Source organism: Asterias amurensis, chromosome 3 (assembly GCF_032118995.1).
Source record: "Asterias amurensis chromosome 3, ASM3211899v1".
In the NCBI taxonomy this organism is placed as follows: domain Eukaryota; kingdom Metazoa; phylum Echinodermata; class Asteroidea; order Forcipulatida; family Asteriidae; genus Asterias; species Asterias amurensis.
In genome coordinates this window covers 2171316-2184593 of record NC_092650.1, presented here as the reverse complement: position 1 = coordinate 2184593, position 13278 = coordinate 2171316, and the positions used below count along the sequence as shown (strand labels likewise).

General features: G+C 39.1%; 1 protein-coding gene across 2 annotated transcripts in view; it reads left to right on the top strand.

Moving 5' to 3' along the window:
- LOC139934857 (putative ATP-dependent RNA helicase TDRD12) overlaps window positions 1-13171 on the top strand; it is a 40995-nt gene extending 27824 nt beyond the window's left edge. For both annotated transcript variants that reach the window (XM_071929266.1, XM_071929267.1), the window contains exons 35-47: window positions 294-398; window positions 1772-1830; window positions 2507-2629; window positions 3581-3641; window positions 3903-3967; window positions 4271-4399; window positions 4937-5062; window positions 6003-6179; window positions 6576-6866; window positions 7399-7512; window positions 8359-8521; window positions 8653-8752; window positions 9258-13171. In XM_071929266.1, the coding sequence (XP_071785367.1) occupies window positions 294-398; window positions 1772-1830; window positions 2507-2629; window positions 3581-3641; window positions 3903-3967; window positions 4271-4399; window positions 4937-5062; window positions 6003-6179; window positions 6576-6866; window positions 7399-7512; window positions 8359-8521; window positions 8653-8752; window positions 9258-9448 (1704 nt within the window). In that variant the 3' untranslated portion in view covers window positions 9449-13171. The remainder of the gene's footprint in view (window positions 1-293; window positions 399-1771; window positions 1831-2506; window positions 2630-3580; window positions 3642-3902; window positions 3968-4270; window positions 4400-4936; window positions 5063-6002; window positions 6180-6575; window positions 6867-7398; window positions 7513-8358; window positions 8522-8652; window positions 8753-9257) is intronic.
- Window positions 13172-13278: the final 107 nt, after the last annotated feature.

The window sequence follows — 13278 nt, the reverse complement described above, 5'->3', positions numbered from 1 at the left end:
TATGGACCTCCCCAGATTGTAGGGTAAGACTTTTGCACATTGTGGTCGTAAGCTTTGTCGCTTTGTGGTCGCAAGCTTTGCCGCTTTGTGGTTGCAAGCTTTGCCACTTTGTGGTCGCAAGCTTTGCCGCTTTGTGGTCGCAAGCTTTGCCACTTTGTGGTCGCAAGCTTTGCCGCTTTGTGGTCGCAAGCTTTGCCGCTTTGCGCTCAAAGTTCAGTTTTTTTTCTTCACATCCCTGGTTTTAGGAGGCAAATAATAAGTGCCATTTCTGATGTTTGATTTTCTCCCTACAGACAGTGTTCCCAACTACAATTCCAGATGATGATACCGAGGTTCCCTTGACAACAGAAGCAGCCAATCAGCTGTCTCATCTCTGCTCGGAGATCTTTCAAATGAAGGTATGTCTCAAAACAGTGTAAGCGATCTTTATTTTTCATTTTATAACTATTTTTCTGAAGGGGTATTAACTGGTCACTAGTGACTGGTGAGCGCATGAAAAAGTTAAATTGCTTCCCCTAAGTTATGTATAGACTGTGCAAGTCTCGCACGTAGGGAAAACGAGAACTTAATTCGAAAAAAAGTATATTTTTGTACAAAACCAAATTGTATTGAAACTGTTATTTGTTAAAAAATTCTTAAAGATTATTATTTTTAACGTACTTTTTGTATAATTATTATTTTAATTCGTGTACATAATAATTGTTTTGTTTTAATTAACGTAAAAATTATACATTTATCGGGACGAGGATCGCTGTTCGACATCGACCTGGATGATTTTTCTAATAAACCCCATTTGTGAATCACGTCCAATTTGTGCGATCATCACATAGGTTCAGCGATAATGGGAACGTCAATTGGGTAATATTCTTAATTGTTTAGAGTAAACCGGAAACTGGAGGTCAAGTTTTTTTCTTTAGTTTTCTTCGTTAATTTGTTGAATTGATTTTACTTTTCTGTTTTTAATCACTTATTTTTACATTCCCAAGAACATATTCACTTTTTAGAGTCATAACTTATGTTAAACTAAAATTATTGACAGAACAAAATCTCCCCAACGTAAAACTCCATTAGGTTGGGACCACAATGGTCCCGGAAGTTCAATTTCTCGCGAGACTTGCACAGTCTATTGTCTGGTACCAGGTGTTTCCTATTTTTCATCATTAGGCCACATAAAAACAAAATTGTTGATCGTCCCCGCCCGACCGTTAAAAACCCCCAAACCCCATTTTTTTCTTTTTTCCCCATGTCTGGATATCTCTTTATACCTTTACTGCCCAGAATTTTCAGCTGATATTTTTTTCAAAATGTACAGGTTTGAAAAGATGTTTAAAGAAGGTTTTTATTCATGTTGGCAAAGCAAGAACAATTCTTCAAATATTTACTTGGGCTACACTGTGCTTAGTTGTTTAAAAAAGTTTACAGAAAATGTCATCTAGGAGTTAAATTTGTTTGACAAAACTGTTGAAAACATCAAAAAGCACACAAACCCTCTGTTTTATAGTGATTGTGATGATTTCTTTATTCTTGATTTCATATTTGGCATGTCAAATCAAGAAATCCTGCTCATTGGTCTACTTCTCTAGTGCTTTGGATACTGTTTCCAAAAGCTCCTTGGAATCTATAACCCCAGGGGTTACCAAACAGTAGAAATGCCGTCATTTCAACAAACCTTTGAATTTGTATCCAAGTTCCAGACTTTTTCATTAGTAATGACTCTCACCCCTTACACTATCTGATCATGGTTCAAAGTCTACCTTTATTTTGATTGTAGAATTTGGAAGACCAGCTCGAAGCAGCCAAACAGATCAAGGAATTAATGATGACAATTTGGTATGTGTACAAACATCATAAGAACTGAATAGGGTTATGTATAAAGACGGGAGCCAAATTTCATAGAACTGCTTAAGCAGTAAAAAGAAGCTAAGCACAACTCAATTATGCTCAGCAGAATAAAGTTACAGAAAAAAAGTACCATGCTGTTACTGGTATCCTGCTCGTTTTTGCTCAATCTATAATTGTGTTTCCCCTGGGCCCAATTTCACGAAGCTGCTTTAAGCACAAAATATTGCTTAATAATTGTATGCTAAGCAGAAACGAACAGGATACCAGTCACAACTTGTAAATGTGACATAGTACTTTGGCTGATAACCTTGTTCTGCTTAGCATAGATTTGTTGTGCTTAGTTAGTTTTGTTTGCGCTTAAGCAGCTTTAAGATATTAAAGTAATCTTATAAAAGGATATTAGTTTTTATCCCCCCCCCCATAAGAAAAAAAAAATCTCCCCTTATGACAAAATTTGTCCTGTTGCTCTGATGATGTTTCAACCACAGCCCCTGCATTTGTTTTGATTAGTTGACGATGTCATTTATTCTTGATCTCATTTCAGCGAGTCGGATTACGAGGTTGATGTGACTCCTTTATGTCAGCTACTAGTCTCGATGCAGGATGACCAATCACTCATTTCTTGATTAGTTGATGATGTCATTTATTCTTAATCTCATTTCAGCGAGTTGGATTACGAGGTTGATGTGACTTCGTTATGTCAGCTACTAGTCTCGATGCGGGATGACCAGTTACTCACTGATACGCTGGCTACTGGTCTGGTGTATGGATGCTTCAAAAAACCAAAGTAATAACAAATTAATAATATTCCGTTTTATTGTCTAGCTGACGAGGATATTTTTGGTAAAATGCTACACAAGCATTTGTATTAAATATTGGGGTTTGTTTTTTCAGTGTGTAGGGAACCCAAGTACACCTCATTGTTCAACTGTCTAAAGCCTGGTTCATACTTCGTGCGAATGCTAAGCGAATTTGATGTCACAACTCTCCTTTCGCATCGATATAAGTGAGTTGAGCAGAGTTGAACTGCTGCGAACTATTTGTTGCGATTTTGTGACGTCAGCATTCACTTCGCATTCGCAGGAACTATGAACCGGTCTTTATCCAACTATGTGATTACCATATGTTTTACAATTGAAAGTTCAAGACAGTGGACACTATTGGTAATTGTCAAAGAGTAGTCCTCACACTTGGTGTATGTCAACATATGCATAAAATAGCAAACCTGTGAAAATTTGAGCTCAATCGGTCGTCAAAGTTGCGAGATAATAATGAAAGGAAAAAAACACCCTTGTCACACAAAGTTGTGTGCGTTCAGATGATTGATTTCGAGACCTCAAGTTGTAAACTTGAGGTCTCGAAATCAAATTCTTGGAAAACTACTTCGCTCTTGAAAACTATGTCACTTCAGTGGGTGCAGTTTCTCACAATGTTTTATACCATCAACCTCTCTCCATTACTCATCACCAATTAAGTTTTTATGCTGATAATGATTTTGAGTAATTACCAATAGTGTCCACTGCCTTTAAGTTTGGGGTCACGACTTGTCGGCTCACTCTCTTTTTCCATTCTAGCTCTGATTAAGATCTTTCTGTGGTCATTTCTTTTTACTCATAGGGGCCAATTGTGGTGAATTGGAAAAAAAAATCATATTTGTTTTCCTGAAGTTAAACATCCAGTATCTACATTATACATTTATTTATGAAATTTCTAAACTTATTTTTTATTGATGACATAGAAACTGTGAGGTTGTTTGCAGAGTTGGAGGTTTACATCAACTATGCAGGCTGCTGCTTAAGGTGAATGGATTATATATCTTCTTATTTTTATTGTGTGTTTTTGTGTATTACTTTACATAGATTTGTTTCAGTAACTAGACGACAATATGAATATTCTAGTCATTGTGAAATCAGCAGTTAGCTTGATAAGATTCAAACCTGTAACCTTGTGATTGCAAGTCCTGCCTTATAATCATGATGACCACGGTGTTGCCGTTAGTTTAGATGTGTGTTTGTTTATAAAATGTTCTCCCTGGGTTTTTTTTTATGTTGTTGTTACAGACTGATGATGCTGGGCTTCAGGAGTTCATTCCTTATATTCTAATGATGTCATCAGGAAGTAATGCGTAAGTTTGCTGAGAATTTTAAAAACTGTTATCAAGAATGAGTAAAGCCCGGTTCATACTTCCTGCGAATGCGAATGCGATACAAATGTTGATGTCACAAACTCACAACAAATTATTCGCAGCAGTTCAACTTTGCTCAACTCACTTGCGATAATCGCTGCGTAAGGAGGGTTGTGACGTCAAATTCACGTCAAATTTGCTTCGCATTCGCATTCGCAGGAAGTATGAACTGGCCTTAAGAAAGTTAGTTTGGCTTTACTGTCCAGTTTTATAACACCTTGTAATTTCATTCTCCTTCATTAGAAGCAAGAAAAGTATTCAAGATTATGGTGGGATCCAAGCGTTGTGTAGACTTCTAGATCAGTCAGTAGCGATTGCCGTCATCAACCAAGCCAGCTCGGCACTAGCGTCACTAGTTGCTGATAACACTCAGTAAGTAGTTTGTATGAATACTGTGTAGTGACAATCTACCTCATCAGTCTCGTCCATCCTTAGCATACACCGGACTGCGTTCTAATGGGTTCATGATGCTTCATCAGCCCAGGACGTCTTTGTGGCAACAGGTCATTTTCTGTAGCATCAGCCCGAGTGTGGAACCAACTCCAACTGACTGTCAAATCATCTCCATCCATCACAACATTCAGGAAAAACTTTAAAATCTTACCTGTCCAAACAAGCATACTCACACAATCCACAGTCCTAATTTGTTTTTCCTCCTCAAGCGCTATGAGCACTTTTCTTTTTTAGAGGGATACCTGCACAATGTTAAGTTCTTTTCTTGTTATTATTATTTATTTATAGTATCACTAGTTGCCGATAGTGATTAGTAAATAATATCCTAGAATCCCTTGTTGCTGATTATTGGAATTTCATTTTGAAATTGTCCAGCAACATGAAATTTGAATACTGTTTTGTTTACGTTATTGAACCACGGTATTAACAATCAAATTTGTTTTTGACCTATGACAGGAATCAAGAAGTCGCAAGTAAGGCAGGTGGATTGAAATCACTCTGCAAGCTGCTGGGTATCGTTAAAGATAAAGATTGCCTGATGAACATGTTGAGGGCGCTATACAAGATGGCTGCTCATCTAGGGTAAGACTGAACAAGTTTACTACTATGCTACTGTACTGTACATTGTTTATGGTTTGCCAAATGGAAAATGTTGAATATTGAAAACAAGTTGAGACTTAAGGTTATGCATGGTGGAAAGTCTTTTGTAAAAAGTCTTTTGTGAGTAGTGTAGGCTCTGAAAAGAGCCGGTTTGTCTGCTCAATATTTCAATCAGTGTGCTCTGATCGTCTTCTGGAGAATAATAATATTTGAGTTTATATAGCGCTTTTTCACTCCCGATGGGTGTCTCACAGCGCTTCAAATTATTACCCCTGGTCATTGGGCCTTAATTCACTCCTTAAACCATCTCAGCTCCCTTGGGAGTATACAGGCTCGTGCAACAAATGCACTACTCGGCTAAATCAATCACAAGAACCATCTCTGCCCTCACAGGTCCCCATTTACCCTTGGGTGGAGAGAAGCAATAATAGTTAAGTGTCTTGCTCAGGGACACAAGTGTCACGACCAGGATTCGAACCCACATTCTGCTGAACAGAATCAGCAGAGCTTGAATTCGGTGCTCTTATCCGCTCGGCCACGACACCCTATTGTAGAGCAGAGCAGAGTCCAGCATTCACCAGAAGATGGTCAGAGCACACTGATCGAAACGTCAAGCAGAAACCAGCTCTTCTCAGAGCCACCACTACTCACAATAGAGATTTTTACATGATGTCATCGCACTGCAAACCCTACTTGGAAATATATGTAGATATATTAAAGGTCTAGAGAATATTTGTTAATATTCATACTTTTCTATATTTTTTATGTCCATGTACATGTATGCCATTGTTGGCGGGGTCTGGGAGGGCACATCACGTTGACAGTTCTTGTGTACTATTTCCTTACCCGTGACGGCCCCTGCCAACAAATAGTTATAGTTAAGTGTGAAGTTTTAAACAAAACAAAACGTAATTGATTTCAGGAATAGAGATTTGATTCGTGAGGAGGGTGGACTTACTGTGCTGTGTGACTATTTATGGGAGACCAGGGATAGCCCACTGGTTCACATCATTGCTCAAGCATTATCAGTGTTGAGTAGCAATAACATGGAGAATCTTCAAGCCATGGCGGAACAGCAGATGTTAGACTGTGTAGAGTGGTATGTAGGCTTTATCTTTCTCTAAAAGGAACACGTTGCCTTGGATCGTTTGAGTTGGTCTATGAAAAGCGTTTGAAACCGTTTGTCATGAAATACATATGGTAAGAAAGATATTTTAAAATAACCAGCAACACATCCGTCCATGCACTGCTTTTCAAGATTTCCCCCGTCTCTCCTTGTAATATGCTTTATACATAACTATTATTTCATTCTTAAAACTACAGGGATGAGAAATGTCAAGACTTTTATCTGAATTCAGAATTTTTGAGTCATCCTGGTGAAAAAAACAGTCTTTACTTTTTAACACATACAAAATATCACTAAAAAGTATTATATTAGAAATAGTTATGGTTATTAAAATGTATGACGTAAATTTGTTATTTTATTTCTCTGCAGTCAGTTGATGTGCATGAGTCATTCACAAAGCACACACCAATTGCTAAGCACGCTCCACGTCCGCCTCATTGACTACACAAAGAAACACATGACCACCGACGTCCAATCAGACTTCAGCTTCTTCAGCAGCCAATCAAATCCGCCAGCTGGTGGAATAGGCCAATCAACAGTTGAGTATCAGACAAAAGTCATTGATATTCGTGAGATTAAAGAGGGGGAGGAGCCTGTGATTGAGGAGGATTTGAACGATATGCCTTCATTGGAATATGTACCAGAAAGTGCTCTGCCGAGGTAAGATCATCAACTTTATAGGATTTGAGGCATTGCATGGTGAGGTATCAATGTATATTTGGTTTGCAGTAACACCATGTGTGTATCTACTTGCTAGGTAGAGTTTGTTCTTAGAGAACTGTCTTGCTTTATTCTATTGCAGCGGAGTAGATAATCAGAGATTCGGGAGACTTCTCAGTTCTGAAAAGAACTGTCCTGCTTTATAACTATTCGAAACGTTGAGACCAATTCAGAACTGACTCCGCGGCAGTACAGTTAATTATGATCCTATAAGCTAAAGAAGTAGTCCAGTCTATTTTCTATACCATCCACCCTGGTAATAGTTAAAAAGCAAGACAGTTCTCTAAGAACAAACTCTACCTGGCAAGTAGATACACACATGGTGTTACCGCAAACCAAATATACATTAACATCAACTTTGTTTTGTAGAATTTTGTACTTGTACTTGTATTTAATCCAATAACCTTGTTGAAGGTCGTAGGGGCACCACAGCCGACTTATTGTTCTACAAATTTGTATTTTAATCTTCCAGGCTCCATCCTAAGGTGCTATGGTCCCAACGTTCAAACTCGGTCGTCCTTAGTGTACAGCTCAGAGGAGTCCAGACATATGACATCAAACTGACATCAACAAGCATTAGTTTCAGGTAATGAAATACACACCAAAAGTTCAAACATGGAGCACGAGGTTTGTTTTTTACGAATACAAAAACAGAACTAGTTACTTACTTGTTATTGTAGTTTATGGCCCTTTTTGAAACCACGGCTTCGGCTTTGGATTCGGCTCAGGCTAACTTGGCCCTGCGGTTGTTTTGTGACAATATTGCGCATGCTGCGCATACACGCTCAGGGTTTCAGACGAGAGGACGGAGCCTGAAGCCGACTCCAAAGCCGAAGGCGTGGTTTCGAAAAGGGCGTATGTTTCACGCCTAAGCAAGGAGCTTCTAATCTTTAGACTGGTTACCAATTCCAATGCTCAACTGCCTTTTGTATCCTGACGTTGTGGTCATGTAAAACGCAATGATACGGTTATTGTAAATTGAGATACACGCCTTTTAAACATTAATTGTACGAGAAGTTTTGTAAGGGTCTTGTGTATATCATTTATGGATTGTAGTATTTTCTAACTTTGAAACAATTTGTTATGTTCATTTTGTGATTTTTGCTGTTGTAATCATTGTCATTTTAATGTTGTTGTTGTTTATTTCATTGTTTCCTGATTGTTTTGTTATGCGCTTTATGGAATGGGTGAAATATAAATAAATAAATTACTATGATTACTATTATTAATTTTTGTATTATTATTATTGTTATATAAGAACTATTACAGAGGGCTTTGTAGGCCAGATGAATTTTTTTTATTGTATTTTTTTTAAATGTAAATGTTTAAATAGTTATGTGCTGCAAATGAGATGTTAGTTCCATAACTAACTTCTCTCCAACAGGGAGGACATATTCCAAATCCTAACACCTTCATATGTTGTCTTTTTTAGTACTCTCGTAGATGCAACTATGTACGAGTTTACGTTGAACCTTTATGGTCGTGTGAGGGCGCCAGACCATACAGCTGTCCCCTCAGGCAGTGAAGTGTTAATCACGTTGTACAAAGAGAGCGTCGGGTCCAAATGGTCCAGATTGGCTGCCAACAAGAGCAAGGTGAGATGAGACGAGTCTCTTGTTTGAGTTGCTTCTTTAAAATATTACAGGGCCCAATTTCATAGAGCTAATATTAACCTGTGTCTTTAACAGCCAGAAGTTGAATTAAGATGTGTTTTTTTCTTTCCTAGTTGCCTTACATTGGTGTGGATTTCGAACGATGGAACGAGGAAGCTGATTCAGACGATGAGGTTGAAGCTCGTTATGGGATCAAGAAGAAGACGTCACATCGTAAGTATCTCTTTCAATACACACCACACACGTAAAAACAAAATACATAAAAAAGGAGCGTAGTAACGGTTGTGTTTTACCAACTGACTTTCTACTATGTAAGGTGTGTCGTGGCCGGGCGGATCAGAACACTTGACTCAAGCTCTGTAGTTTCTGATCAGTAGAGTGAGGGTTTCGAGTCCCGGTCGTGACTCTTGTGTCCTTAAACAAGACACTTATTGCCGAGTCCTTCGGATTGGAAGTTAATTGTTCCTGCGTGTTGTGTAATGCACGTAAAAGAACCCAGTGCACTTATCCAAAGTAAAAGCACACAGCACCTTGTAAACTATTACATGAAATAAGTCTCATACTTAAGAAAGTAGCTCCTCATGCATACCTGGCAAAGAAACAATTCTGAGCTCTTTGATATGACCATCTGGTGTGAGAAAGCGCTATATAAGAACTTATGATTTCTTGATTTATATTTTAACGCTTAATTTTACTTCTCCATCTGTTTCCTTTGCAGCCATCAAGCCAAAGATAAAGAAAACTCCAAGCAATAAAATCCCAATTGCTTCAGTTCCAGAGCTGGATACATCAGAAAGTTCCAATTCTGAGTATGAACTTTTGGATAGCTCAGAGGAAGGAGCCGAGTTTGGTTACGCTAGTGATGAGAATATTGACCCTCTGAGTCAAATTCAGTCATCATTGCAGTGAGGCATCGCAGTGAGGCATCGCAGTGAGGCATCGCAGTGAGGCATTACAATTAGCCTTTTGGTGATGTGAGCCACCTAGTTGACACCTAGTGATTCACCTAGTTGTTTGTGTGTATACAGACAAATTTACCCAAAGCTATTTCTTTTTATTTTTTGGGGTGGGATTGCCATAGTATTGCCATAGTACAATATGAATAGATTCCTTACACCTTGCAGGAAAAATACTGAGCGCTTTAAGAGGCCCATCGGGTATGATAAAGCACAATAAGAACTCAGTGTTATTAGTGTGTCTGACATACCTCAAATTGACTTGATATAGGCTTAGGGATAAGAAATGTCTGACTTTTTTTCTTGATTCAGACTTTTTTAAATCTGGTAAACAAGAAATGCTGTGATTGTCTCCAAATGAAATAAGTCAGGATTCTTTGATCTACTTCTCAAGCCCTGAGGGTACTGCGCTCAAAATCTACTAGAAATTTATTTTCAAAGTCTTTCTATTCAGCCTTGAAGAAGGACTCTGCCTTGGAGAAGGACTCTACTAGGTTTGAAATGTCGGGCTGCTACTTTTCTATCACTGAAGACACAGCATTCAAAAGGTCATTGAAAATTTGCAACTCAAGGATTATCGAAAGGTATTTGAGTGAAAAAGAAACAGTTGACTGCCATTGTTAGATCAGTCTCAATTCCAATTTGTAAATTACGAAAGTAGTTAATCATTATTCTTCATGGGTAATAGAGTCACCAATACAGTAGGGTTGAAGTAAAAACCATTTTGTTTAAAAACTTTTTACTTTATGACAAGCTGCTCAAGTTGTATGCAGTGATGAAATAGTCTCTTTGAGTTTAGGTTATCAAGTATCAAACCACAAGGGAAACTGATTTGGCTAGTTTTAAATAACTTTGGGTAGAACAAAGACAAATCGTGATCCCTGTGCTGCCGCTTGCAATGTATCGTAAATTTGGGTGTGATCCCTAGCTATATGGCAGTTACAGGTTGTATGGCGCTTGACTGGCATCCCGATCAAAGATATTGACAAACAGGGAGACTGCTAACATATGGCTAGATAGCTCAGTTGGTAGAGCACTTGAAAGTTAATCTGGAGGACACGGGTTAAAGTCCAGCTCTAGTCACTTTTCCTTTGTTTTCCGATACTACTTAATGTTTAGTTTGTTCAAACTTCTGATGCCTTGTTCTGGGTTTTTATGGATATTTTTGGTTTACATTTTAGGAGCACAAAGAAAGTGTCCTTTGAAGAAGTGCCTCTTTTTTCTCGTGAAAGAAAAAAAAGGTTTTGTTTATGCAGTTCGTTGAAATTGTGTACTATTTGAAGTTTAATTCTGTCACTAAATGAACAAGTTTTGACTTGAACAGAACTACTCGAGACTCCACCTTGGTTTGTCTGTTGATGAAATTTCCAAATCATATCTAGGAATGTTGAACATTTGTTTGTTTAGGTGACCTTTGTGCCAAGGGAATACGGCAAACTTTTGCCATCATTGTACAGCGCACAGGCGTTGCTCACTGGCTACATTGTGTTTGTTTTGTTAGATGTTCGTTTCCAGCATGTTAAGGGGCTTGGTGAAGTTGCTTTGTTCCTATACCATCTTCATCATTTAGCAGTAGCAACCGAGATTCCATGCACAACGTCACGCCAGAGGTGTTTTATATCCCTCATCAAGTTTGGAAGGTCCACGATTTCAGCCTCCCTGTCTCTACCGATCACGTCGATGTAGTTGAGTGGTCGAGGTCCTCTATAAGGGCATGGCAGTCTCCAAAATAACACGTCAGAAATGACCTGGTCTTTGGCACGAAAGCAGTGACCTGCAAAGTGGACTCTGCTTTGAGCAACAGTAGTAGAGATTGGTGGAATGTCTCCGTAGATCTGTTCTTTGGTCTTGTGCTCACGCCATGAGATGTTCTGCACCCTCATAAGAAGCCTGGTGTATGTGCTGTCAAGGCGATCTTGAAACTCTTTCTTCAATACCAACCATCCTCAGGTCCTTAGAGAGTTGCTGTTGGTAGGTTCACATAAGTGCTCCACCTTTATGATAGGGTTCTGTAGGTTGGGTGTTCTTGTCCAGGGGTATTGAGAGAGGAGTGTCATGCCTAGTTGCGTGTTTGCTCAGTTGTAATCGTTGCTTGTGGAGTGTTATTGATGCTGATGGTGTGCCATTACTTCGTTGATAAAGTTCAGTATCGTTTGATGGTGGTTTGGTTGACATTTGGAACATCTACCTTGTAACAATGACATCTTGTCTTTCATAATTCTTCAGGCATCAAATGAGCGAGAATCTTGTTACCCATTGGCTCTTGCTTGGGAAAGATTGATCGAGTCTGGTATCTCGACATTATTGGTTACACTCACTCACTCACTCAGTCGACCCAAGTTGTCACATTGCCGCATGTTTGAGTCTGGCTCGATGTCTGACACGTCACACAACTCTATCCTGCATACAGCTGAATAGCTCCTCCTTGTTCCTGCATCTTCAATCAGGGTCTTGAGCATGGTCTTGGTGGGTCTTCCGGGGCCACGCCTGTCGTGAGTGGGCTCCCACACGATGACTTTTTTGACTGGTAGCTCTGGACGCCATAGACGGTGACCAGCAAGGCGCAACCGGCGCTCCTTGATCTTCTCACTCAGTGGGGGGATGTCTTGGTTCACCTCTTGACCTAGTTGGCATCCTCCTTTCTCTCCACATGACCAAACCACATCAGCCTCCTCATTAATACGGTGCCGATCCCCTCCACTCCGTAAACATTGAAACTGGCAGTAACCCGATCCAAGGGACCCAACTATTATTCAACCTCGTTCCCTGGGGTGTTCAATCTCGCTGGCCATTTTTTCACAGCATGCATTGCTCACTCGTAACCCCTGGAATTGGTTCATTAAAGTGTGCTAGATTTAAAGTGTGCTAGATCCACTCTATGCGCCGGCTTAAGTATGGTCACACGCAAAAGAAGCATCAAGTCAAAGAGCAACTGGTCCCCTCTCATTCTTATTTGATCTTGTGATATGTCTAACTGCATGCAGTTTAGGGAGACGGTCTAAAATCATGATGCATTTGAAAGTGAATCACATCAAAATACTTGCATTTTCACATGCACATACTGAGCGTCTTACAAGCGCTTGAAAGTTTTGAACAAGCAAGCACGCAAATTAGACACTTGTGGGAGTCAAATCAGTGTTGTTGTTTTTTTAGTCCATCCCTACCAGGGGTTAGTGACCAGAGGCAACGATACGGCGCGCTGCCTATGGTAGCGAGGCTAGGTTATATTACATGTAGTTTGAATGCCAGAAATGTAAAAAGGCTTCTCCGTGATGACGCTTGATGACAGTCGAGTAAAATAACTATGAATTCTCAACTAGTAGACAATTAAGGGATGACTAGAATCTAAGATAAAAAGCCTCCAGCTTAAAGCCCTCAGCCAGCGAAATATTATTTAAATAATTACTTTGTTTAGCAATTTTTCCCACCTCTTGCAAAAAGAAAGTGCAATTAAGAAGTTATTGAAGACATTGAATTTTCTTGGCTTTGTAATTATGTAAATCCTTTGATTAAGTTTATTTTTGTAAAGTACATTTTTTCAGAAGTTTCTTCATTTGTTCAGTAGGTATTAGTTGTAGTTAAACTGTTCAGAATGTGTCTGCATTGATAAGAGTAAACGTACAATAATGTTGGAGTAACTATTATTAGATGTGGGTCTTGTTCTAAAAAAAGTAAGTCAGTGTCAGGCCTTGCACTTTGCTCTTAAAGGCAGTGGACACTATTGGTAATTACTCAAAATAATTATTAGCATAAAACCTTACTTGGTAACGAGTAATGGGGAGA